This window comes from Haematobia irritans, chromosome 5 (genome assembly GCF_050003625.1).
Source record: "Haematobia irritans isolate KBUSLIRL chromosome 5, ASM5000362v1, whole genome shotgun sequence".
Lineage (NCBI taxonomy): Eukaryota > Metazoa > Arthropoda > Insecta > Diptera > Muscidae > Haematobia > Haematobia irritans.
In genome coordinates this window covers 20,763,882-20,786,861 of record NC_134401.1, presented here as the reverse complement: position 1 = coordinate 20,786,861, position 22,980 = coordinate 20,763,882, and the positions used below count along the sequence as shown (strand labels likewise).

Below are 22,980 nucleotides of genomic sequence, written 5' to 3'. Positions count from 1 at the left end.
ACTATGCATTAAGCAATTTTAAATGTTTGCATTCGGGAATTTCGTAACGAAAGTCCAATTAAAAAAATTTTCGTGCGAAAATATAAACAAACAAACCAAAAAAGCAAGGGACAGTCACTGCGCACAGGGATGCAGGGACAAACATTAGTTCTCAGTCGTGCTCACCATGACCAAATTGCTACAATTTATTTTGTCGAAAATTAATATTTCGATTGTAAATAAGACGGAACATCAAATTGAACAAAGTCAAGTAAAATTGTAACAATTTTTAACCCCCACAACAAAATAAAAACAAAATTTTTATTTTCAATAAATTGATATATTTCCAGCATAGGAAGGTCGAGTTTTTTTCTATTCAATACAATTAAGCGGGTATTAAGAAAATTAATCCATAGTTTCACCCCCCAATTAAATAATAAATATGATATGATTAAGCAACTATTTATGTATGAATAGAATATCTTTTATTCGAATACCAAAACTAAACATTAAAAAAATAATAAAAGGACTTAATTTGTAAATAATCGTTTATTTATTTATATAGATTTTGTTGTTGTTGTTTTCCATTAGCATTGCTTGCTTTATTGTGTTTTTTTCGGTTTTCAGTAAATAAATATGAAATGATGTAGTAGTATTATGAATTGAGTTCCAAATGCCCAACATTTGAATCAATCTCAATACCTTTCCTTCCTCTATCTATTGATGTTGCATCATTCGAACACAAGACAGAGAGAAATGTATTAAAGTACAGTTTTCATGGCTAAATGAATATGACTAAAAGTCGATGCGTATAAATAAAGAACTAAACTAAAATGATTCATAAGTAACGATTAATGAATAAAAATAACCTACATTGCTAAAACTGTTGCAAATTCATTAAATTATCATTATTTTTTTGAAAAAGGACATACTAATCAACGAATAGTTAAAACTACTAGTATATGTAGAGGGGACATTTTTGTGAAGTGTTCCACCACATAAATATTTACAATTTGGAATTATACAAATGTTGCGTATGCAACCATTTGAGAGTAGTTCATGTTGCCTACATAATGGAGCATAGACCGGAAGTTTCATTGCCACATATCACCTTCTCCTTTTTCTTTAGGGTGGCTTTCTGCAGTTCCGGCTTTAATTCATATGTTATTGTTTCTTCAACAGGTGGCGGTGGTGGTGGTGTGGCAGGTTTAGCTGGCGGAATGACATTTGTTGCTTGCGGTATGGGTCGAATTACGGTAGCTGGTCCATTGCTACCGTAAATACTGCCTATTACTGATATACTACTTACACTATTATCGCTAACGCCGCCGCCGCTGCCACTTAAAGAAGGAATATTTGAGGGTTCATCGTATAGACCACCACCACCTATGGAGGATTGTGTACTAGTAATAGTTGTTCCACCACCGCATAACACTGGTATTGTGGATATGGTTGGTATGTGATTGAATGTCGTTGCACCCGATGCACTACTACCTATGCTACCCTTCGAATGATCAGTCAAACTACTGGTATTGCTGTTGGCTGAATTACTTTTACAAGTGTTCGAGGACATTGTTGATGAGCTATTACTACTACTAGCAGTGCTATTTGTGGTTACAGTGTTCTTTGTAATATTTATTTTGATCTTATTAACTAAACTAGCCAAGGGCATAGCAGGCACTGGGCCAGCCGCGGACAAATTGTGTTCGTCCCCAGTCTCTATATTACCATCCATAGAGTTATTTAAATCGGTTATAGGCATATCTGTGTTTGTTTCAATTTCATCGTTGATAACTGAAGGTGTTGTTGAGGCCGGTCGTTCCACTATAGGAGACATGGCAGAGGTAGATGATTCTATTAGTTGGGTTTGCGTTTCTTCTGTGAATTAAAAAAAAAAAAATAAATAAATTGAAGGGAATACCACCACTATAAAGTCCCCATTTACGTACCACTACTATGAATGGATATCTCATCTGGCGCAATTAAAACTGTGCCAACATCTTCAAATCCATCATCTTCGTCCTCCTCTGCATTGGGCTCCTCCTTAATTTTCACATTCATAAATGTATCCCTTGATGTTCCCTCTGGTAACTCCTTCTCAACATATGTATCCAAATCGGTAAATGGAATATGTGGCTCTTGAATTTCTACATCGGATTCATTTGTTTCGTTGAGATCACCTCCCTCGTCTTCTTCGTGAACGGTGCCCATATGTTCACGGGTGACATTTGCAGGCACATATTCGTCATCATCATCATCATCGTAGATTTCTGTAACCGATGGTTCTTCGTTTGGTAAAACGATCACATCATCATCCTCATCATCGAGTTTGGCAGCTGAATCGCTCTCTAAAAAATGGAGAATGGCTAGATAGATAAATGATCTCATGAAGCCCCGAAGCTATACCTACTTTCTTTACTATCTTCTTCGACTTTTATTACAATATCGACAGCATTATCATCATCGATTTGTATGAGCGATGGTTCCTCGGTTGTATCTTCTACTTCTTCTTCTTCTTTGGCAGGTTGTGGTGGATTAAGAGATGCCTGAAAATTGTAAGACCATAGTGAATATAGAGTTGCAATTCCCACCCTCATATCATTTCATACCTTATAATCCTCGTAACATAAAGGATGATAGGTTTTCTCTTCGACACGTATGGCACAACGCAAATGCCATTCTTCAAGCTCTTCATTGTAAAAGTGTTCAAACTTTTCTTGGCACATATCACAAGCTCGATCAACATCATCCGGACCTGCGGGGCAACTTTGAATAGGCGAGTTGGTGGAACGCTGATTTGATGTTTCATCCATAATTTCTATATCAGTTTGTGGAGTATCAAAGAAATTCTTTTCACGTTCGTCCACATCTTCAATCTCTTCATATTGAATCCAATCATTAAGATCGTAGTACCATTTGCGTGAATGAGCCTTACGTGAAGAGTCACGTTCACGTCTGTTCTGTCGAAAGTGCCAATCTAAATGTTGGCTATATTTTATTGTCTGTTCCGGGGGAAAACGAACACCACAGCTACTACATTGCATGCCGGAGAATAGAGTTGCTACAATTGCTGATTGGCGTGTTTTTATCGATTCTGGCTTAGAAAGATCAATGGGTTTTATGGCTTCTGTTGTTACACTAGCTGGAGTTGGTTGTGGGACTTCTTCTCCCGCGGAGTCTGCTGTTGTGGGTTTCGTAGCTACAGAACTTTCTACCGATGACGCCGATGTCTGTGTATTACTATTAACAGCTGGTAGGATACCACTTGAGCCACCCAAAATGCCGGTGGATACCAGTTTTTGGAATAATTCATCGATATTGATACTACTCAAAGCAGCAGCTGGTAGTATAGGAACCGATGTTTCAGCGGGCTTTTGAAGATCAACTTGCCCTAACTCAGCTTCAGTTGGAGCAAGCATTGGAGCAGCTGGTGGTGTATTGAATATAGGATCCGCATTTGCTGGCGGTTTAGTTTCAACATATATCATATCCTTTATTTGTACTTTCCCCGCAATAATTCCTTGAGGAAGAGCTCCAAAGCGTATAAAGTATTTATTTGTTCCCAAATATAAACTTTTGGGTAGACCTCCATACTCAACACGAGTGGGTGTACCGTCCAGTAGAACAGTTAGTAAGTTGTCAGCAAATTGTATAGTATGATCCATATCGCCTAGCTTAAAAGTTTGGACGCGGGCATCCAAGAACAAGGGTATAACATTGTGGGCATCAACAATCATGTTTATTTTTCCCACCACAAGGTCACGCCTTAAATTTCCTATATTAACTTGAGGCGGAGGTCCTTCGGCCTTTAGCATATGCATTTTATTTCGAATAGGAACATTAATGGCTGGCCCACCAAAGTATATTTCATACCAATGATCGTCTATGAACAATTCGCGGGACGGGAAACCAAATCGTAAATTATAGGTTTCACCATCAATAGTTACAGGCTTGTAATCGTGATTAAATTGCAATGTGATGGGTTCGTGATTATCTATGAATATAGTACGCTGGCCATTTTGGAAACCAATTTCCCTGGGCTGATCCACCTCCATAAAGACAATGGCCACATGGTCGTAAAAACGAATTTCTTTGGCAGCTCCATCGATTGTTATCGTACGAACGATATCTTCTTGGGGATTATCTATGGAATTGCATGGTCTGGGTATCATTGGAGGTGGGATAGGTGATTGTGGACCAATTGGAGGTATGACATTACTGCCACGCATATGCGGGCCCATTGGTGGCCCTGCTTTAGGGAAGTGTGGAGGGCCATTATTGTTGTTATTGTTTCCCATTTGCCACGGTGGACGCACATTTGGTGGTATATTTGGCCTAAACGGCATTGGGGCTCCTCCCCTTTTGTTCTGTTGCATCAAAGAATTCCAAGGTCGTGGGCCACTTGGCATCATGGGAGGATCTGGAACTCTATCGCCCCATTTGGATACCTTGTGACCACCACCGCGTTTCTCACGTCTACTGCTACGCATAGGCGGCTCATCATTTGAGTCATGTTTATCGTCTGCGAGGCGCATGGGTTCATCCATATTTCCACTGCCACAACTACCCTCGTTTAATATCTCCGAATTGATGGCCTCACTTGAAGTCTTACTTAATTTTGGTATGCGTTTCTTAAATATGGCTTCTCGGGCGGCATTACGTTCTGATGAATCATTGCTACCATCATCATTATTAGACCTATCCCTAAAGGCATTTAAAGATTCCCGACGTTTGGCTTCTTTCAATTTATAATCCTCATTAATGGACATGACATTTTTAACCAGATTTTTATATTGTTCCTGATTGATGGATTTCGATTCAAGCAGCTCTTGTGCTTGGGCAATCATTGTGCGGATTTTCTCATCATTTGCTTCTTGGGTATCTTCATTCATTTGAAGTTCAGCCAGTTTATTACGATGATCAATGTCCTTATTTTGTTTATCTAAAACGAAACGAAAAAACCGATGAACATATGAAATTAAGAGAAATAGAAAAGCAATTGCAAAGCCACATACCAAGTTTTAGTAATTTATTTAATTTGGCCGTTTTTGCCAACTTGGCACGGACATCTTCAAAACTGGACTTTTTCGTAGATGGTGTTTTAGCCACATCAGTCTAAAAATGTTACAAATTAATTTTCGCTATTTGTATATGAGAAGAATTTTTCAAATACCTTAACATTGTCCCAATTTTCATTGGATTCTGTGGATAAATTAAATGGTGGCGGTGGTGGAGCTGTGTCATCTTGCGTATTAACAGATAAGGGTGGCATCAATTGACGTAGATCTACATCCTCAGAGCCAAACAAACTAAAACATACAAAAAAAAAAAAAAACAAAAATTTCCAGAATAAAACACAATGCCAGATTTTTTTAGAGATGGTTATGTGACTCGAAAGTACTCACTTGTCCAGTTTTGTTGGTTTACTTTTCTTTGCTAATGGTTCCTCATCCTTGATTGGAGCTAAGGGCCTCTTCTTAACATCTTCATCATGATCTTTACTTACTTCATCTCGAGCACTACTATCCGCCGCATTGCCAACTCCATCCATGTCCCGCTTAATATCTTTCATATCGAATTCAGACTTTGTTTTTACATCATTACCAACCACAGCCGGTGTCGTTGTAGAGGCATTTTTGTTGTTGTTGTTATTTCCAGTAAAAGACGTAGAGGGGGCTGATAGTAAATTTTCTGTAGATTTTTCTAATTTATTAAAACTTTTTTGAATTTTGAACGAAACTTTGGGTGATGATATCGCTACTTGTCTAGCACTTGTCGAAGAAATATCTTCAATATTCCTAACGAAGCTGGTCATGGCATTTGTCATGGAAATAACGGTATTCAAGTTTGAATCTAAAGTGGAAGCTGTACGCGGCATACTATGATCTGGCACCAGATGTGGCCTCAAATCTATATCCATCAAACCTGTTGAAGATTCTGGCAGTGGCAATGCTAATAAGGGGATTTGCGAAATTTACACAACATTATGATTGGATAGAATATCAAAGGCACAGAAACGCAAAAAATCATCATAGATATACAAATTGAAGAAAAAAGGTAATTAAATGAAAATCCAAGAAACCAAACGGACCAACTAATTGAAATTTAAATTGACTCAAAATTATATGATAAAAATTAACAACAAAAAAATAATAAGAGTGAAGGCGACATCATCACCATAATCATACAAACTAAAAATAAAAAAATATATATAAAAATATGCAAACTACAATAAGTACGTTGTTCTTTTTTTTTGCATAAGAAAAAATTAATATTAATCCAAAGGATACACACACTATGGACTCAATATTCTTGATTGGTACAAAGTTAGTTTTTTTAAGTGTCGTATTTTTATTTTCTTTTCACTTTGTTTAAAAATTAAAAAGAAAGAAAACATTTTTTTTTACATCGCTAAGATTGATACTAATCACAACTAAATATTTTATCACAGTCATTGTGTGTTATTTGGTTTTTTCTAGAGTTTTTAGGATTACTTAATTTATAATCAACCCCAAAGAGTTCAAAACCAGGAATCATACATAATTTGGTGGATATTGTACAAAAAATAAAGAGGATATTACTTCAGAAAAAAACAGGGAATTAAAACAACGAAGGACAATTTTTAAAAATGTTTATTTTTTGTTTTTGAGTATTAAAACAATTTAATACTAGATATAAATGTGTCGTTTTTTAAGCTTAATTATAATTTTTTGGATATTGGCCCGCCGGCCAAGAGAGGGGGAACGAATCAGTCTACTACCTATTTTTCATATGCCTGATATAGGTTCATATATACAAAAAATTATAAATCTACGAAGGTGAAACCATATTGGTGCCTCTTTTTTTAATTTATCACAGATCAACAACTATCACAGATTTCTTATAACCAACCACCTAAATGTTGAGACCATTGTCTTTTTAGAGAGATATGAAAATACTAATATACCACCTAGTAAATAGAAAACTTATGCAACTCTTTGGGGTTAGAAACAACGATTTGTTTTGACAAATAATTATAACTAATGCAAGATTATTGTAGTGAAGGAGGCATGTCTTACTTTTGTCTGTGCTACTAATCGCAGACGTAGAGTCTACAACATTTGACTTAAGCCCATCTTTGGAATTTATAATATCTCCGGCGCTCATCTTCATATCCTGTTCTGTGGTGGTATCCGTTAATTTTGAAATTTTCTTTTCCGGTGATGCCATAATAGACGCCGACGACGATGATGTTGTGGACATCCTACGTGAATTGACATTCTTGTAGCTTCCCATTGATTCAGGGGATGGACTGCGTGAACTGGTTTTACTACGCGATGAACGACTTTTATTGGAACGTTTGGATTCTCGGGATTTACTGGGCGAGGAACTTGGTGAGGTGGATTTCCGTTTAAAAGCACTGGATAATGGAGCTATTTCAAAAGCATCTTTATCACATTTAGCAGCAGCCGATGAGGATGATGATGATGAATGTTTATCTAATTTGCTTCCATATGATGATGTGGACGCCGATTTCTTACGATCAACGCTAGAAGAACTCTTGGACAATGACCCCGAACGTTTGTTGCGATCTCTATCCTTTTCTCGACTGGAACTTTTACCCGAACGACTAGATGAAGAACGGCTACTACTACTATTAGATGTTGATGTAGATCTTGTGGGCGATTTTCGATTTCGCTCGTTACTTTTGTGATTCCTTTCATTTCGAGATGATTTTGATGTATCCACTGGTGCTGCTTGATTTTGATTAATTGATGCAGATGCAGGATTTGATAATGCATGTTGCTGATGATTAGATAACTGTTGGGGCTGCATTTGTTGCTGTGGTTGCTGCTGCTGCAACTGCTGCTGTTGTTGTTGACGTGCTAACCTTGGATCACGTTGACGTACCGAACTGATTAATGCTGAATTTACTGGGTGCACTCGTGGCTTATTAATATTTGGACCCATATTCGCAACTGGAGCGATAGCCTGCAAAAAATAAGCATTGGTCTTGCTTTTAATTTTTTTCTAGAGTGGACATGATTGCATAAGAATAATATCAAACAGAACGGCCATAAGTCTCTGAATATTAATAGGATTGTAATTAAATTTGTCTTTGTATATCTTTAAGATAGTGCATTTCAATATATTTAATTTTTAGAAGTAAAATCTGTGGTTTCTAAACATATTTGATGAAAAATACCTTAACATCACCAATTTGTGTTGCTGTTCCAACAATATTAGGATTCCATCGAGTGTCGTACACGGTTGCCACTCGTGTTAAAAATAATCTACCAAAATTTGAAGAAATTTTTACCACAAATCTACCAAATTTAAAAAATCTTTTGTTGAAGTTTTTGTTCAAATTGTTGTGGTTTAATAAAAAAAAAACGTTTTCGCATGAATCCCTCATATTAGTGACAGTTTTTTGTTAGGATTTAATTAGGACTACAACAATGGATATCTTACTCTCAATTGATCGAAATAACACGAAAATTAAAATTTTTAAAGAAATTTCATTTTGTCGAAATTTTATTTCTATAGAAAATTTTATCAAAATTTTATTTCTATCGAAAATTTTATCAAAATTTTATTTGTATGGAAAATTTTGTCAAAATTTTATTTCTATAACAAATTTTGCAAAATTTTATTTCTATAGAAAATTTTGGAAAATTTTATTTCTATAGAAAATTTTGTCAAAATTTATTTCTGTGGGAAATTTTGTCAAAATTTTATTTCTATAGAAAATTTTGTCAATTTTTTTTTTTTTTTGAAAATTTATCAAATTGTCTTTCTATAGAAAATTTTGTCAAAATTTTATTTCTATGGAAAATTTTTTCAAAATTTTATTTCTACAAAAAATTTTGTCAAAATTTTATTTCTATAGAAAATTTTATCAAAATTTTATTTCTATAGAAAATTTTGTCAAAATTTTATTTCAATAAAAAATTATGCAAAATTTTATTTCTATAGAAAATTTTTGCAAAATTTTATTTCTATAGATAATTTTGTCAAAATTTTATTTCTGTGGGAAATTTTGTCAAAATTTTATTTCTATAGAAAATTTTGTCAAAATTTTATTTCTATAGAAAATTTTGTCAATTTTTTTGGAAAATTTATCAAATTTTCTTTCTATAGAAAATTTTGTCAAAATTTTATTTCTATGGAAAATTTTCTCAAAATTTTATTTCTACAAAAAATGTTGTCAAAATTTTATTACTATAGAATATTTTGTCAAGATTTTATTTCTGTGGGAAATTTTGTCAAAATTTTTATTTCTATATAAAATTTTATCAAAATTTTATTTCTATATAAAATTTTATCAAAATTTTAATTCTATAGAAAATTTTGTCAAAATTTTATTTCTGTGGGAAAATTTGTCAAAATTTTATTTCTATGGGAAATTTAATTTTGTCAAATTTTTTTGGAAAATTTTACAAATTTTCTTTCTATAGAAAATTTTGTCAAAATTTTGTTTCTATAGAAAATTTTGTCAAAATTTTATTTCTATAGAAAATTTTGTCAAAATTTTATTTCTATAGAAAATTTTGTCAAAATATTATTTCTATAGAAAATTTTGTCAAAATTTTATTTCTATAGAAAATTTTGTCAAAATTTTATTACTATAGAAAATTTTTTTAAAAATTTTATTTCTATAGAAAATTTTATCAAAATTTTATTTCTATACAAAATTATGTCAAAATTTTATGACTATAGAAAATTTTATCAAAATTTTATTTTTATGGAAAATTTTATCAAAATTTTATTTTTACAAAAATTTTTGTCAAATTTTTATTTCTATAAGAAATTTTGTCCAAATTTTATTTCTATAGAAAATTTTGTCAATTTTTTTTTTTTGGAAAATTTATCAAATTTTCTTTCTATAGAAAATTTTGTCAAAATTTTATTTTTTGTGAATATTTAATTTTTTGTCAACATTTTATTTTTATAGAAAATTTTGTCAAAATCATATTTCTATAGATTTTGTCAAAATTTTATTTCTATAGAAAATTTTGTCAAAATTTTGTTACTATAGAAAATTTTGTCAAAATTGTATTTCTATGGAAAATTTAGTCAAAATTGTATTTCTACAATAAATTTTGTCAACATTTTATTTCTATAGAATACTTTGTCAAAATTTTATTTCTATTGAAAATTTTTTCAAAATTTTATTACTATATAAAATCGGGATACCTTTTAGTTGGAGAGTAATGTTTTGCAAATTTTACAAGAAAAAAATCAAGAATTCTACCAAACAGTAAAAAATTTACCATTTTTGGTAGAATTCTACCAACTGAGGCAAACGTGGTGTCATATCGAATTTTCTATTTTCTTAGTTGCAAAAAGTCAAATATTGACTTTTCCAAAGGTGGAGTCCAAAGTAATCTAAAGTCGATTTTCGGCCTTTACGATTATTAAGTAGGTTATGGTCACTATCATGAGACGACTTAAGAAAAGAAAAAATCGAATTTGATGTTTAATCTTCAACTCGACTTCGATTTTTCGAAAAAAAAGTCAATTAAGCTAGTCCAGATATAATTGGACTAATAAGTTCACGGGTTATTAACTTCTACCATTGAGAGCTGTCTGACCTTATGCGTGGATAGTGTAGGCAGTCGATGATCGTTTTCGTTAATAAAAAATCACAATATACAAGACGACAACACAGCCGGATTCTTTTGATAACCACAAAATTATACATTTTGCAATGAGACCTCGTCGTTTTTTTTTTGATTTCGATTTAATTTTTTCTTGATATAAAGAATAATTAATTACCTGTGATTGATCACCCATCATAGCCGGATGTAAATTTGGCCTAAAACCTCGTATGTTGTGATGGTACATTGATGGTCTCATGTGGTTTAAAGCCATTCCTTGGGGTCCCATATAGCCAGGGGCCATTACGGGTGGTATAACTTGGCCGCCCATTTGTGCTGGTCTTATGCCAACGGTTTGCAATGCATTAGCAACTACCAAAGCATCAACTGGTGGCAGAACACCTTCAGCAGTTTTTGAAAATTGTTTTTCCTGTTCCTCCAAATGCTTTTTCGTAGCTTCCAATTCCAGTTCAAGTTTTCGCTTCTTTAACTCCAACAATTCACGTGTCTTATCTTGCAAAATCTTTTCCATTTCCGTAGGAATTGCTTGATTTGCCTAAGTTTGGAAATTGAAAATACAAGTCAAGAATGTTTTTCTAACTGAATTTTTCAAGATTGTATACTTACAGTTTTCAAAAAGTTTGGATTAACATGAATAGAAGGCTGTTTTGCAGTAATAGGCCAATTATTATCCAAACGCTTTATTTTGACATCCAAAGCATATAGTTTTTGAGCAGAGAATACTTCGTTCCATGTTTGCCTTAAAGCATACATTCGTTCTCTGATTTTTTCGTTGACCTTTTTGTATTATACAAGCAGATGAAGAAGAAATGTTCATGATATATATTTCACATAATTTTCTTTCGTATTTCGTGACGAAATTTACTCACCTTTTCAAAAACTCCACAAAATAAATTGACAATACATTGGCTGAAGAGTTGCACGTATGTGCTTTTGACATTTTTTACAATAGAATCGATTAAATACAATATGGGCAATTTAATTTCTGGAGGAACCTGTCGTAAGCAAAAATTAAATAAAATTGTTTGTTGATGTTGTTGGCAGCAATCGCTCTTCTTATAACTATTAAAACGTACGTATTAGGATCGTCTAATTTTTTCGTTTTGGTTTTCGTTAAGGGGAAATAAAACAATTAACTATATAATTGCTTAAGAAATTTGTTTATTTGTTTACAATAATTGTTTAACATCTAAAAACTCTGGTATGAAGTGTGTTTTTTGGTGTATAAAGTTTCGTATATTCTTTATTCAAATCAAATTTAGTTCATTAGTAGGTATTGGAAAACTCTCAATATAGATATTTGCCATATAATCCGTTTTTTTTTCTTTATAGAATACTAACTTTTCTATACCTGTGTCATATCTGATAGACATAAAAATAATGTTATGTTTATGGCGAATAATAGGTCGTTCTCTTGAAAAATCCACCACTTTGGCTAAGAGAATGGCTGATAAAATAAACGCAACTGGTATATATAAAAAAATTGCCCAAGAATATCCTATCCAATAAAAATGCAAACACAAAAATTTGTTCTCAAAATCGAAAGGTTTTAAAATATTCCCATTGAGATTATGCCATATTATATAAATATACATAAGTTTATTTTAATACATTAACAATAAATAAAAAGGTACATATTTCACAGATGAAAGATAATAAATGATTTCACATTCACTTTTCTTTACTATGGCATATTAAATAAGATAAACTCTGTACCATTCCCTCCAAGCAAAATAAGATTTTAAAGGATATCCGTATTTTTACTTATATTTTTCATTTTCAATTTAGATTTCCACTTGTGAACCACAAACATAATGTTGGCCTTTACGCGTAAACTATTTGTTTACTATGGTTTAGTACGTTAGTATTTTTGACTTTTATACTTATTTGTTTACTGTAAGTGTTCTGGTTTTGTAGACAAAGTACTTTTCGGACCAACGAAGTACCGTTTCCTTTATCCCTTGACTGCCTTTCAGGTTGAAACAAAATTTTTTGAAATCTTTCAGGTTGAAACAAAAAATTTGTTCAATTTTATTTACAATTACCTAAATTAACTCTTTTCGGCAGTATGTCTGCCATCAGTCACCAAAGCTTACTATAATCCAATAGATGTTTCCTTCCAAGGACGTACGCAGACGTGGGGCTGGCATACTTTCGCACACATAGAAAACAGTCTTGGCCAGGCAGAGTAAACACTATTTTCGTTCGGGTACCCCTAAACAGAATTCTTTCTACTGTGTTACTGTTTTTTGAAACTCAATTTTATTTCGACCAGAAAGACTCCAATTTATAAAATTAATCTTGGATGAAAAATTCCTACGCATTCATTGCGATTGGTTTTGTCTCTCCGACTCAGGTTAGGTTAGGTTATGGAGGATGAGACCAGCCCTTAGCAAAAAGGGCTGGCTCCCACTGTGTTGCCTCATAGTCGACTCAAAAGCTGTACATACCCAGCAAAAAAAAATTTGGAAGTTGTTCTAAATGCACAACTTTACCGTAAAAGCACTTTCAAAAATGTCCTCCCAAAGATATTCTTTATTTTAACTATACAGGAAGTTCTTTTAATTCATTTTTTTTCGTATTTTAATGGGCATTTTTAACTTTTTTTTGTTTAAAATAGGTTAAAAACATAATAAGAATTAATAACATTTTTGAAAATATTTGAGGTCAAATTTTTCAAACAAGCGTTTGTTAGAATGCAATAAAAATCGTAAAAAATTATAAAAATTATTTATTTCGAAAAATATGACAAATTTGTTCAGTTCACATCCAAAATACTTTTATGGTATTTTCTTTTCTGAAAAAAGTACTTTACGTTCATTTTGTCTGTACAGAATGCGCATTTTTAAAATATTACCAGCAACCTAAAATAATGCTATCATTTGAGCAGGCAGAAAAGAATTCAAAGAGGGAAACAGGGCAATCGCAGCACTCTCGTTTGTTGGCAGTGCTGAAAATGCCCGCAATATGCCTCTATGCGAGGCGCTATTTTCACAACAGAATTCGAAGACTTTTCGCACTTTTACGTGTTTTTTTAAAGAACCTAAAAAGTACACTTTCCGGGCAAAATGCAAAAAAATGCGCCATTAATCCGGATCACTCATTAATAAGTGATGCAAATTCAGTGCAACGGCTGTTGAAATGGTGGACAAGCCCCACCGATTCATCGCTTCTGCGCCAATTTTGCACTACTTCCAGAACCAAAAAGAACATTTTCACTCCTTTTTTGGCGACCCCTTTTTTTTGCTGGATAGTAATGGAGATTGAAAAGGGGATGAGAAAAGACTCTGGTATCATATTGGATTATAATAGTCAAAGTGAGCCCGAAAAAACTAGTTAACATCTTAATTTGATTTGAAAACAAAATTTCAAATTCAAAAGAAAACTAAGTGGATTAATTTTTTTATCAAAATTTATTATTAGAAACTAGTTAGGAAATGATGATATCACTTCAGTGATTGAAGCAATTCCCATTAAAAATTAAATGGACCAAATAAAGTTGTGATTAAAGTGGCAAAAAAATATAGGTAAGACCATGAAAAAGTTCAATTTGTGATATTATAATGATATATTCCAAAATAAATTCATCTGTTTTAATCACTTGTCTGTTGCCCGAAATTGATGATATCACTTCAGTGATTGAAGCAATTCCCATTAAAAATTAAATGGATCAATTAAAGTTGTGATTAAAGACGCAAAAAAAATATAGGTAAGGTCATGCAAAAGTTCAATTTGTGATATTATAATGGTATATCCCAAAAAATTATCTGTTTAAAGCATTGTCCACTTGTCTGTTGCGCGAAATTATTCCTAAATTAAAAAAATAATAATAATAATAATTCAGTTGTCATGACAATAACCAGAAAAGGTACCGTGACTGACAATGTATGAAAGCCAGATCAGACTCTGCTTCAAACAATGACTTTACACGAAATGTTCGTAATTAAACTAAATTTTATGTTTATGTATAAGTTTATGATTTATGTGGACATGTTTTCGGAGTTTATGCGAAATGCAGTGACAATGAATTAGCACAGAAACTTGGAAAACTACGGGTTTAAATGATACATGTTTGTTTATTGGATTTATAGTTTTGATTTTCATCTGTGATACTTAAACTTAATAACCACTTTTACTTATTATTTGGCAGTGGTTCGACATCTTTTCGTTTTGTGATCTCGAACAGTAGTATCCATTGGTAATAAAAAAAACAATGTTTGCATAAAAAATTCTACTTTTGTATAGTAAAATTGAAAAATATAAAAAATTAAATTAAGTCTAAAAACCTCTCAAACTTAGACACTATTAAAACCGGATACCTCACAAAAGTAGACAATTTTCGTGGGACGTTTGCTATTTTAGCACATTAAAACTGGACACCTCCAAAATGTGGACAAAATTTTGTGGACCGTGGGTGTCCTCCACTACTGGGAAGTTTCACTGTATATGTATGTACTGCCGTTTTTTGGTCTTAGAGGGATGCATTGTTTGTTTTTTGTTGTTTTTTGTGTTTGTCCAAATTTAAAAAATGCAAAGCTTGTATATTAAAAATCCTTTTAATTTTTGTTAAAAGCTATCTCTATGTTTTAATGATTGAAGATCAAACGTTTAGTAAAATCAATTTTAATAGCTTTAAAGCTTAGTTACTGAATAAAAACTGATAAATATATGAAGACCAAATTAAGCAATTTTACATGACCATATGCATGATTGGTTAGAAAGCCAAGAGAATTGTGAGTAAATAAGGAGATTTACATATATATCAAATGTACGGTGTAAAAGTTGATTGGCTAACCTTGCTAGGCTCAACCCAATTGTCGACTTTTTCAAAATTAGACTACCATTTTACAGACACATTGAAACACGTTTTTGTAATCCAGCTTGGAACCACACCACCGTCCATATAAAGGGCCAAACAAGATCAGATCAGATGCTTATGCATCTGCAACAACTACTGGTTGTTCGGAATTGATAGCAGCGTGGTTCATGTGTGTCTTATCTGTAATAAAGGGCTACTTTACAGACGTCACAAACCCACCTGTGTCATTATCTAATCACCATTATAGTAGCAACCTTCCTTGATCTGTGTACAGGAGGTTAGTAGGTCTCGAGAACGCTGTATCAATATTATTCCAAAATTTAAAAAGACTTCTTTTTATCGACTTAAACCCCTTTGGATAGCTTAAACTACAGTAAAAAAATCATCTGCATAAAAGGAATTATAAAAAGTAAATTGAGAAAATAATGTAAATACAATATTCTTTATATTCTACACATTTCTTTCCCTAAAAAAAAACAAAAACGAAAAACACCGCATGGACAGGTGTTGTCAGCAATGAGGAAAACGCCAAGTAAATTGCCATCGTTAAAATGTTGAATAATTTTTCTTTTAAAATAACTCAAATTTACTGAACACAAGCTTTAGGAATTTGGGATTCTTAATTTCATATACAATGCATTTTATTTTTAGAACTCTCTTCCTTCTTATTAACTTCATAATTTAACTAGAAAAACTTTTCACAAAGCCACAGAACAGCTTTGACGAAATATATATTCTTTGTTAAAGTATCAAATATTTGCACTATGTTCATATGGGATTCTACTACCCTACAATAAGTACCAAAAACATACTCCAACTTTGTTTCTTTATGTAAAAGAAACATATGTTTTTTATACGATTAGCCACTTGAAGCGAGAAACTGATATCTTCAGACGTTTTTTTACCTTACAATACAAAGAGATTATTTCGGAGACTTAGGAACACTGGTAATTTTTTTAGTTGTGCCTTTTTCAAATTATTGATGGCCCTAAAGAACCTTTAAGAGCGACGCCAGCGGATGGGACGGGAGAGTTAGCGCTGGGTTCGTTCGACATTAGTAATAGTGCAAACGAACCTTTTAAGAAAACGATGCCATCGTATAGGGCGGGAAAGTTAGCGCTAGGTTCGTTCGAAAGATGTTATAGTTTCATCAATTTTCGAATAGATACATTTTGAAAATACACAAATTGTTAAGAATTTGAGTTCCATATTAGATTCTGATTTAGCCCTCATATCAAAACTTTTACAATGGTATCACTTTTAAGAACCATTTGAAATTTTTGCCAGATAATCAATTTTTGCCAGATAATCAAATAATTCATCCATCTTCACTATATCTGTAAAATGTCTTGCAATTTCAAACGTTTTCAAAATGGTTAATTATACTTACTTATTTCCCAGAATATTGAAGGATTAATGATCAACAATAATGAAATGTGGATTTCTACTAAGGAATTTATGGTATCTATATAACCAGTTGCGTTTATATAATCACCATTGCCATTAAAACTCTTTTAGGTTTACAGACTCTATATATCTCTAACCCAGATGAGGTTATGTATAAACCCAGTGTCAGATGATAATTTTTATGAGTTAAACTATATGAGTACACCCATATTTTCAACCGAAGGACCACGATATCCAGGCGATATTAAAAAGAAAATTAAAGATTCTATTAACCTTTGCTATATGTTGTTCGACCACTTTAACAATAACAGCTGCATATTCAATATTTTCTTCGGCCAACATAGTGAGCATGTTTATTAGCGGTTTACTGTTGCAATTCAGGTCCGACAAGCTGGATAGGTATTCTTCAGCAACACGTTCCTCACATTCTCGTTGGGTCTTTGTAGCTATATCCATGGCTACTTTTTGTGCCCCCTAATAGGTTTAATAACTGCAATGGAAAATATAGAAATGGAATTCTGTCAATTATTTGTTGATATACGAAGAAAAACAAATGATAAAATATATGTATTCAATTGTTGTTTTTTTTTTTTTAATCGACAAAGGCTTTTTTGTTTGCTAGATTATGTGTAATTGTCATACTTCGTACTTCAAAAAAAACCCCACAATCAACAAACACACGAAAAACCACTCGCGACAAAGCGGACACACACAACACGAACACACACACATCTCTACATTTGCAAATACATATATTTTTATATGTATACGTGTGTATTATTGGCAAACATTTTTATATTTTCCACGATTTTCATTTTTACAATGCCAGCACACCATATATTTCTCTACAAATTTTGCCAAAAACAGCAAAAATTTGTTTAACAATAGGTTTTCTTTCTTTTAAAAATAAATATGGTGAAAAAATTTTCCTCGTCGTCATCAATTCAGGCCATATGCTCTCGATTAGTCAAAAACTCACCTTCAAAATGGCAAAATGCTCGTGAATATTAGTCGTAATTCATTAAATAAATATTTTTCACTATTCACTGTTGTGTTTTTAATATTATATTTTAACACAAATTATCTACTATATTTTCTTTTCTTTTCAATTGAATTAATTCACGTAAGACGTAAGTATAAAACCTCTCCGCTCACAAGGCGATTAAAAATGGCCGTCACTTGCAGAGATGGGAACATTTCAGCATAATCGAAAAATGTTGTCTAGCATCGATGTTATCGATAATGCCCTGTGCGACGTGATAATGAACCCTTCAGACATATTTAATGTTCGCAAGAATTCGTATTTATTTAATTACAAATATAGATAATGACATATAAAATTATTTGTTTGAAATATTGGATGTATTGTGTTGTTGACCTTATTTTAATATCTATAGTAAACGTTTATTTTAAATACAGCGTGGGATAAAAGCATCTTCCAAGAGTATAAACTCAAAACTATATAAGTGTGTAAATATAACCATAGCGATAGGCGGTAGGCGAACACTTATTTACGTGTATTTCTTATGGGAAGCCCAAAATCCGCGACGGAATACCGTGACGGCTAGTGGCGTGTCGCTAAATTAAAACTTATTCTCCTTGGCGAAAACTTGGATAGTTTTGCCATCGCTTATCAATTTTTTTAACTCACCACTAGGAATTGCTGTTGCCTGGACACGTGTAGATTATTTTTTCTTGAAATAACTCAACAAATAACAAGCCATTGTATGTTTTTATTCAACTTCATTGTTTAATATTGTCAAAAACGCTAGGAAACGTGAAAAAGGGAATTATTCGCCGTCAAGCTTATTGTATTTGCCGTTGCGGCAAAAATGTTTCACCTACCGCCTATCGCTATGGTTATATTTACACACCAAAAATTTTTCTTCTACACAATTGCGCACATATTTGTAAATTCTCATTTTGTTTTAATAAATAAGGAAATAATAGACGATTTAAAAAGTCCTGCGCACTATAGATTTGCTTTGCACATTTTTATTGACGAACATGGCAACACAGCCAATATTTAAGTGACGCTGCGCCTTTGTTTGTCATTAAAGAAATATGCCGTACATCACCTAAATATTGTGACTAATCAGGCCATATGTTCTACCCCCTATTTTCGTCCTGCCCATATAACTGACAAATTTTCATGATGGAAAAGGAATCACGCACAAATGAAAACCCGAAATTAGTTGATATTAATACAAAAAAGACGGAAAATGAATTCTATGTGAAAGCACAAAAATATTGGTCAGAGGTGCCAGCTACGGTGAATGGTATGCTTGGAGGTCTTGGATATATCAATGCCATTGATATCGAAGGATCCATCAAATTTCTACGAGATTTAAAAATACAGGATATGCATAAAAAATATGCATTGGACTGTGGAGCAGGAATTGGTCGCGTTACAAAGAATTTACTTATGCCATTATTTGAGAAAGTTGATATGGTTGAACAAGACGCAGCTTTTGCTGCTAGAGCACGTGAGTATTGTACAACAGATATGGGCTCAACACTAGGCTATCCCAAGAGATTGGGCGAAATTTACAACATGGGTCTTCAAGAATTTACACCCACCCCGAAGAAGTATGATGTCGTGTGGTCACAGTGGGTTCTGGGACACTTGACTGATAAGGATCTACTGCAATTTTACAAACGTATTAAATATGGCTTGACAGAAGGTGGAATATTTATTATGAAAGATAATGTCACGTCCAACAATAAAACTGATATGGATGATACAGATTCTTCCGTAACAAGACCACTAAAAGAATACGAAAAATTTCTAAAGTTGGCTGGTTACCGAATTTTGCGAATAACCAAGCAAACAAATTTACCAAAGGGTTTATATCCAGTTCAAATGATTGCTTGTCGTCCTGTTTAGTTGTAGCGTACAAATGTATTTGTTTTTGTTTTTAATAAAATCCAAACGTTGTTAGTTTATGTAATTGATTGTTGGTATTCATCGATATGTAGAGTTAATGTATATACTTTGGTTTTAAACCGTAATGAAACTATAAAATAGATTTTATTGTATAACTACTGTCGAAATTAGAGTTTCTTGTATCCATGTAATTCCTTCCAAATTGAGGTAGATATGAAAAATATAGAAACAATAAATGAAATCCAAATAGCTTTTTCTTAGAAATTAGGATGATACTGTACTACAGGCTCTATTTGTCTTTCTATTTTTCTATTTGTTTTCTATCTTTCCTTTTTGCTACAATTTCTAAATAATCCATAATTCCTGCATAGTACTTTAATCAAGAATTACTAAGATTATGGTAGTGATCAGCGTTACCGTTGGGAATTTTCGAAAAGTGGCAAACGTCAAATAAAAGTGGCACAGTTATTTTTATAAAGTGGCACATTCTTTTTATTAACTTATACAAAAAAAGCTTAAAACTTTAGAATTTTGTATTATTCCATTTTTTCTTATTATGTCAAATGATAATAGAATTTGACAATTTTAGGGTAACATTTTAAAATATAATTTCCATATGCAAAACAATTTATTTATATTGACAGTTTATCGAAGGCATTTATATGGTAAAAGTAGGCTTGAAGTTTTCTTTAACTTTTTTTGTATATGGGTGTAAGTCTTTACCAGTTTCAGAGATGCTTTCTGAAATAATTTCTGATTTGGTTTCATGGCCTTTGTATATTTTTGTAATTTCTTTAATATAAAAATAATTTTTTTAGTCGATATCTGCTAAATCACTAACTGCAATATAAAATATGTATATTTCTAATAGAATAATTTTTGTTAAATATATTTTATCAGAAATATAGTCTGCCGAACTATCAGAATTATAGTCTGCCCAACGGTAACTCTGGTAGTGATCGCATCGCCACTAATAGTGGTGTTTCGTATTACATCTACACGCCTGAAAGTATGCAAATATTTCAAAAAAATATGGTCACCATATTTTTTATTTCTTTTTATTGAGATTTTAGTGTGATTTCGGAACAAATCTTGGCAATCAATTTTGATTGGTTATCGAAACTTTCTTGTGAATTAAAACCATAGGGGTATTGAGTGCACAAAACTTGTTGTTTTCAAATTGTTTTGCTATTCTTTAAGTCAACGAAGAGGACAGGACAGGAAATGAAATTCGGACCATATTTAACCTTCTTTGTCTAAAATAGTTTTTAATTTATATATACGCCAGCTACATTAATTATATAACTTGGACTAATTCAAATATATAATACTATCATTTATTGGATCATTTGGTTCCGAGCACATATATTAATCTACCTTCCTTATTCTTGATAGAATATTTTGCTAATCGCAAATTTGTCTCTGATTTTCCTTTACAGCCATCATATAGCCAAATATTTAAACGGCTTTAATGAATTTACTCGTTTGTTTGGTGTAGACTTCTTTAGTCCATTTATTTATACATATAGTAGATTAACAAGTGTTATATGATAAAAAATATATAAAAATATATGAGTTACTTAAATACCTATGAAGATACTTATACAGTGTACAAAATTGATAAAATTCGATTGAATTTAATGCTTACATTTCACACATCTTCACAAAATTATACTTATATGAGAATTTGGACTTTACAATAGTCATAAAATCAAATTGATTTTTTTATCGATTATTTAAACTATAGTTTGCATTTTATTAGAAAAAAACTAATACATTTGTGCGCCTTAATTATTATCTTGTAGAGGTCGACAAGCTATCATTTGTACTGGATATAACCCTTTCGGTAAATTTGTTTGCTTGGTTATACGCAAAATTCGGTAGCCAGCCAATTTCAAAAAATTTTCATATTCTTTAAGTGGTCTTGTTACTGAAGAATCTGTATCATCTATATCAGTTTTATTGTTGGATGTGACATTCTCTTTCATTATAAATATTCCGCTAGCTGTCAAACCATTTTTAATACGTTTGAAAAATTGCAGAAGATCCTCATCCGTCAAGTGTCCTAGAACCCACTGTGACCACACGACATCATATTTCTTTGGCGTGGGTATAAATTCCTGGAGGCCGATGTTGTGAATTTCGCCCAATCTCTTGGGATAGCCTAGCGTCGAGCCCATATCTGTTGTACAATACTCACGTGCTCTTTCAGCAAAAGCTGGGTCTTGTTCTACCATATCAACTTTCTCAAATAATGGCATAAGTAAATTCTTTGTAACTCGACCAATTCCTGCTCCACAGTCCAATGCATATTTTTTGTGCATATCCTTTATTTTCAAATCTCGTAGAAATTTTGTGGATCCTTGGACATCAACAGCATTGATATATCCGAGGCCTCCAAGCATACCATTCACCGTAGCTGGCACCTCTGACCAATACTTTTGTGCTTTCACATAGAATTCATTTTCTGTCTGTTTAGTATTAATATCAGGTAAGTCCTTTTCATTTGTGCGTGATTCTTCTCGGACCTCTTCCATGATGACACTTTTATAGTCATATGCCGTCAATAAATGCAGGACTAGAATCGTGGAAGAACGTATGGCCTAATTAGTTGCAAAATAAAGTGGTGTAGAGATGTTGCGTTATTTTGAACAAAAATTTGTACACTAGCAGTGTTACCATTCTCGTAAAAAAATGTGGAAAGCAGCTATCAACTATCATGAAATGGCTTTTGGGCCAGCTTTACAACGAAACTTTACTAGCGCTACACTTACCTCCGGTCATACTTATATTCTATAAATAATCTTTTTTTGAGGTTGTTGATCTCAACACACAACATAATCAGTGGTGTAATGCGCTTTACAGACTATCAGTTATTCCGGACGGAATGTCGGTGTTTGTAAAAAATCTTACAGTGTGTCGGATCGATACGACTTGTCGGCGATGACTAAATAATCGGTAAATGTGTTATCGATCCCATAAAGATGCAGCAGTATCGATTATGCCTTCGGACTTAACTTATAATGTGCACAATATATGGGATATGTTCGACACGAGCACTGTCGTCCGGAATAACTGATAGTCTGTAAAGCGCATAAATCACAAGCTCCCTTGATGCGCCCCTATAACAACAACTATAGTTGTTATATATAGTTGCTATAGCACCACATTGTTATGTTACGTTCACAATAAGCTAGAAATTTAATTTTTTGAACTCTTATTTGTATGCAAATGCGTTTTAAAATCGCGAAAAAACCAGAATTCGAATTCGATTACAAGTTTTTCCG

At 32.6% G+C, this 22,980-nt stretch overlaps 3 protein-coding genes across 4 annotated transcripts; 1 reads left to right on the top strand and 2 right to left on the bottom strand.

Annotated features, from left to right (window-relative positions):
* Positions 1-509: 509 nt before the first annotated feature.
* Pcf11 (Pcf11 cleavage and polyadenylation factor subunit) lies at positions 510-17,987 on the bottom strand. 2 transcript variants are annotated; one of them, XM_075311147.1, is made up of 13 exons: positions 17,786-17,987; positions 17,080-17,296; positions 11,450-11,575; positions 11,187-11,357; positions 10,738-11,115; positions 7,038-7,950; positions 5,385-5,682; positions 5,153-5,288; positions 4,995-5,094; positions 2,589-4,921; positions 2,390-2,525; positions 1,929-2,327; positions 510-1,857 (listed from the first exon to the last, which is right to left on the bottom strand). In XM_075311147.1, exons 2-13 carry the CDS (start codon positions 17,260-17,262, stop codon positions 1,046-1,048), a joined length of 5,985 nt encoding a protein of 1,994 aa, XP_075167262.1. In that variant the 5' UTR covers positions 17,263-17,296; positions 17,786-17,987; the 3' UTR covers positions 510-1,045. The 2 variants fall into 2 exon arrangements, with proteins under 2 accessions (XP_075167262.1, XP_075167263.1); XM_075311148.1 differs by having other exon boundaries at positions 5,385-5,670.
* Positions 17,988-18,722: 735 nt separating this feature from the next.
* Positions 18,723-19,934, top strand: LOC142241175 (alpha N-terminal protein methyltransferase 1-like). Its single transcript, XM_075312923.1, has one exon. The coding sequence runs from the start codon at positions 18,959-18,961 to the stop codon at positions 19,691-19,693; it is 735 nt and encodes a 244-aa protein (XP_075169038.1). The 5' UTR covers positions 18,723-18,958; the 3' UTR covers positions 19,694-19,934.
* A 1,243-nt stretch (positions 19,935-21,177) lies between these two features.
* On the bottom strand, positions 21,178-22,345 carry LOC142240314 (alpha N-terminal protein methyltransferase 1-like). The gene has a single exon (XM_075312019.1). It carries the CDS (start codon positions 22,228-22,230, stop codon positions 21,481-21,483), a length of 750 nt encoding a protein of 249 aa, XP_075168134.1. The 5' UTR covers positions 22,231-22,345; the 3' UTR covers positions 21,178-21,480.
* Positions 22,346-22,980: the final 635 nt, after the last annotated feature.

Excerpts from the sequence above, each read along its gene's own strand:
- LOC142241175 (XM_075312923.1), top strand. The coding sequence starts at position 18,959 with ATGATGGAAAAGGAATCACGCACAAATGAAAACCCGAAATTAGTTGAT.
- Pcf11 (XM_075311147.1), bottom strand. The coding sequence starts at position 17,262 with ATGGATATAGCTACAAAGACCCAACGAGAATGTGAGGAACGTGTTGCT. Across the intron at positions 5,289-5,384 it reads AAACCAACAAAACTGGACAA|TTTGTTTGGCTCTGAGGATG; the intron begins GTGAGTACTTTC and ends TGTATGTTTTAG. Across the intron at positions 5,095-5,152 it reads AAAATTGGGACAATGTTAAG|ACTGATGTGGCTAAAACACC; the intron begins GTATTTGAAAAA and ends TAACATTTTTAG.
- LOC142240314 (XM_075312019.1), bottom strand. The coding sequence starts at position 22,230 with ATGGAAGAGGTCCGAGAAGAATCACGCACAAATGAAAAGGACTTACCT.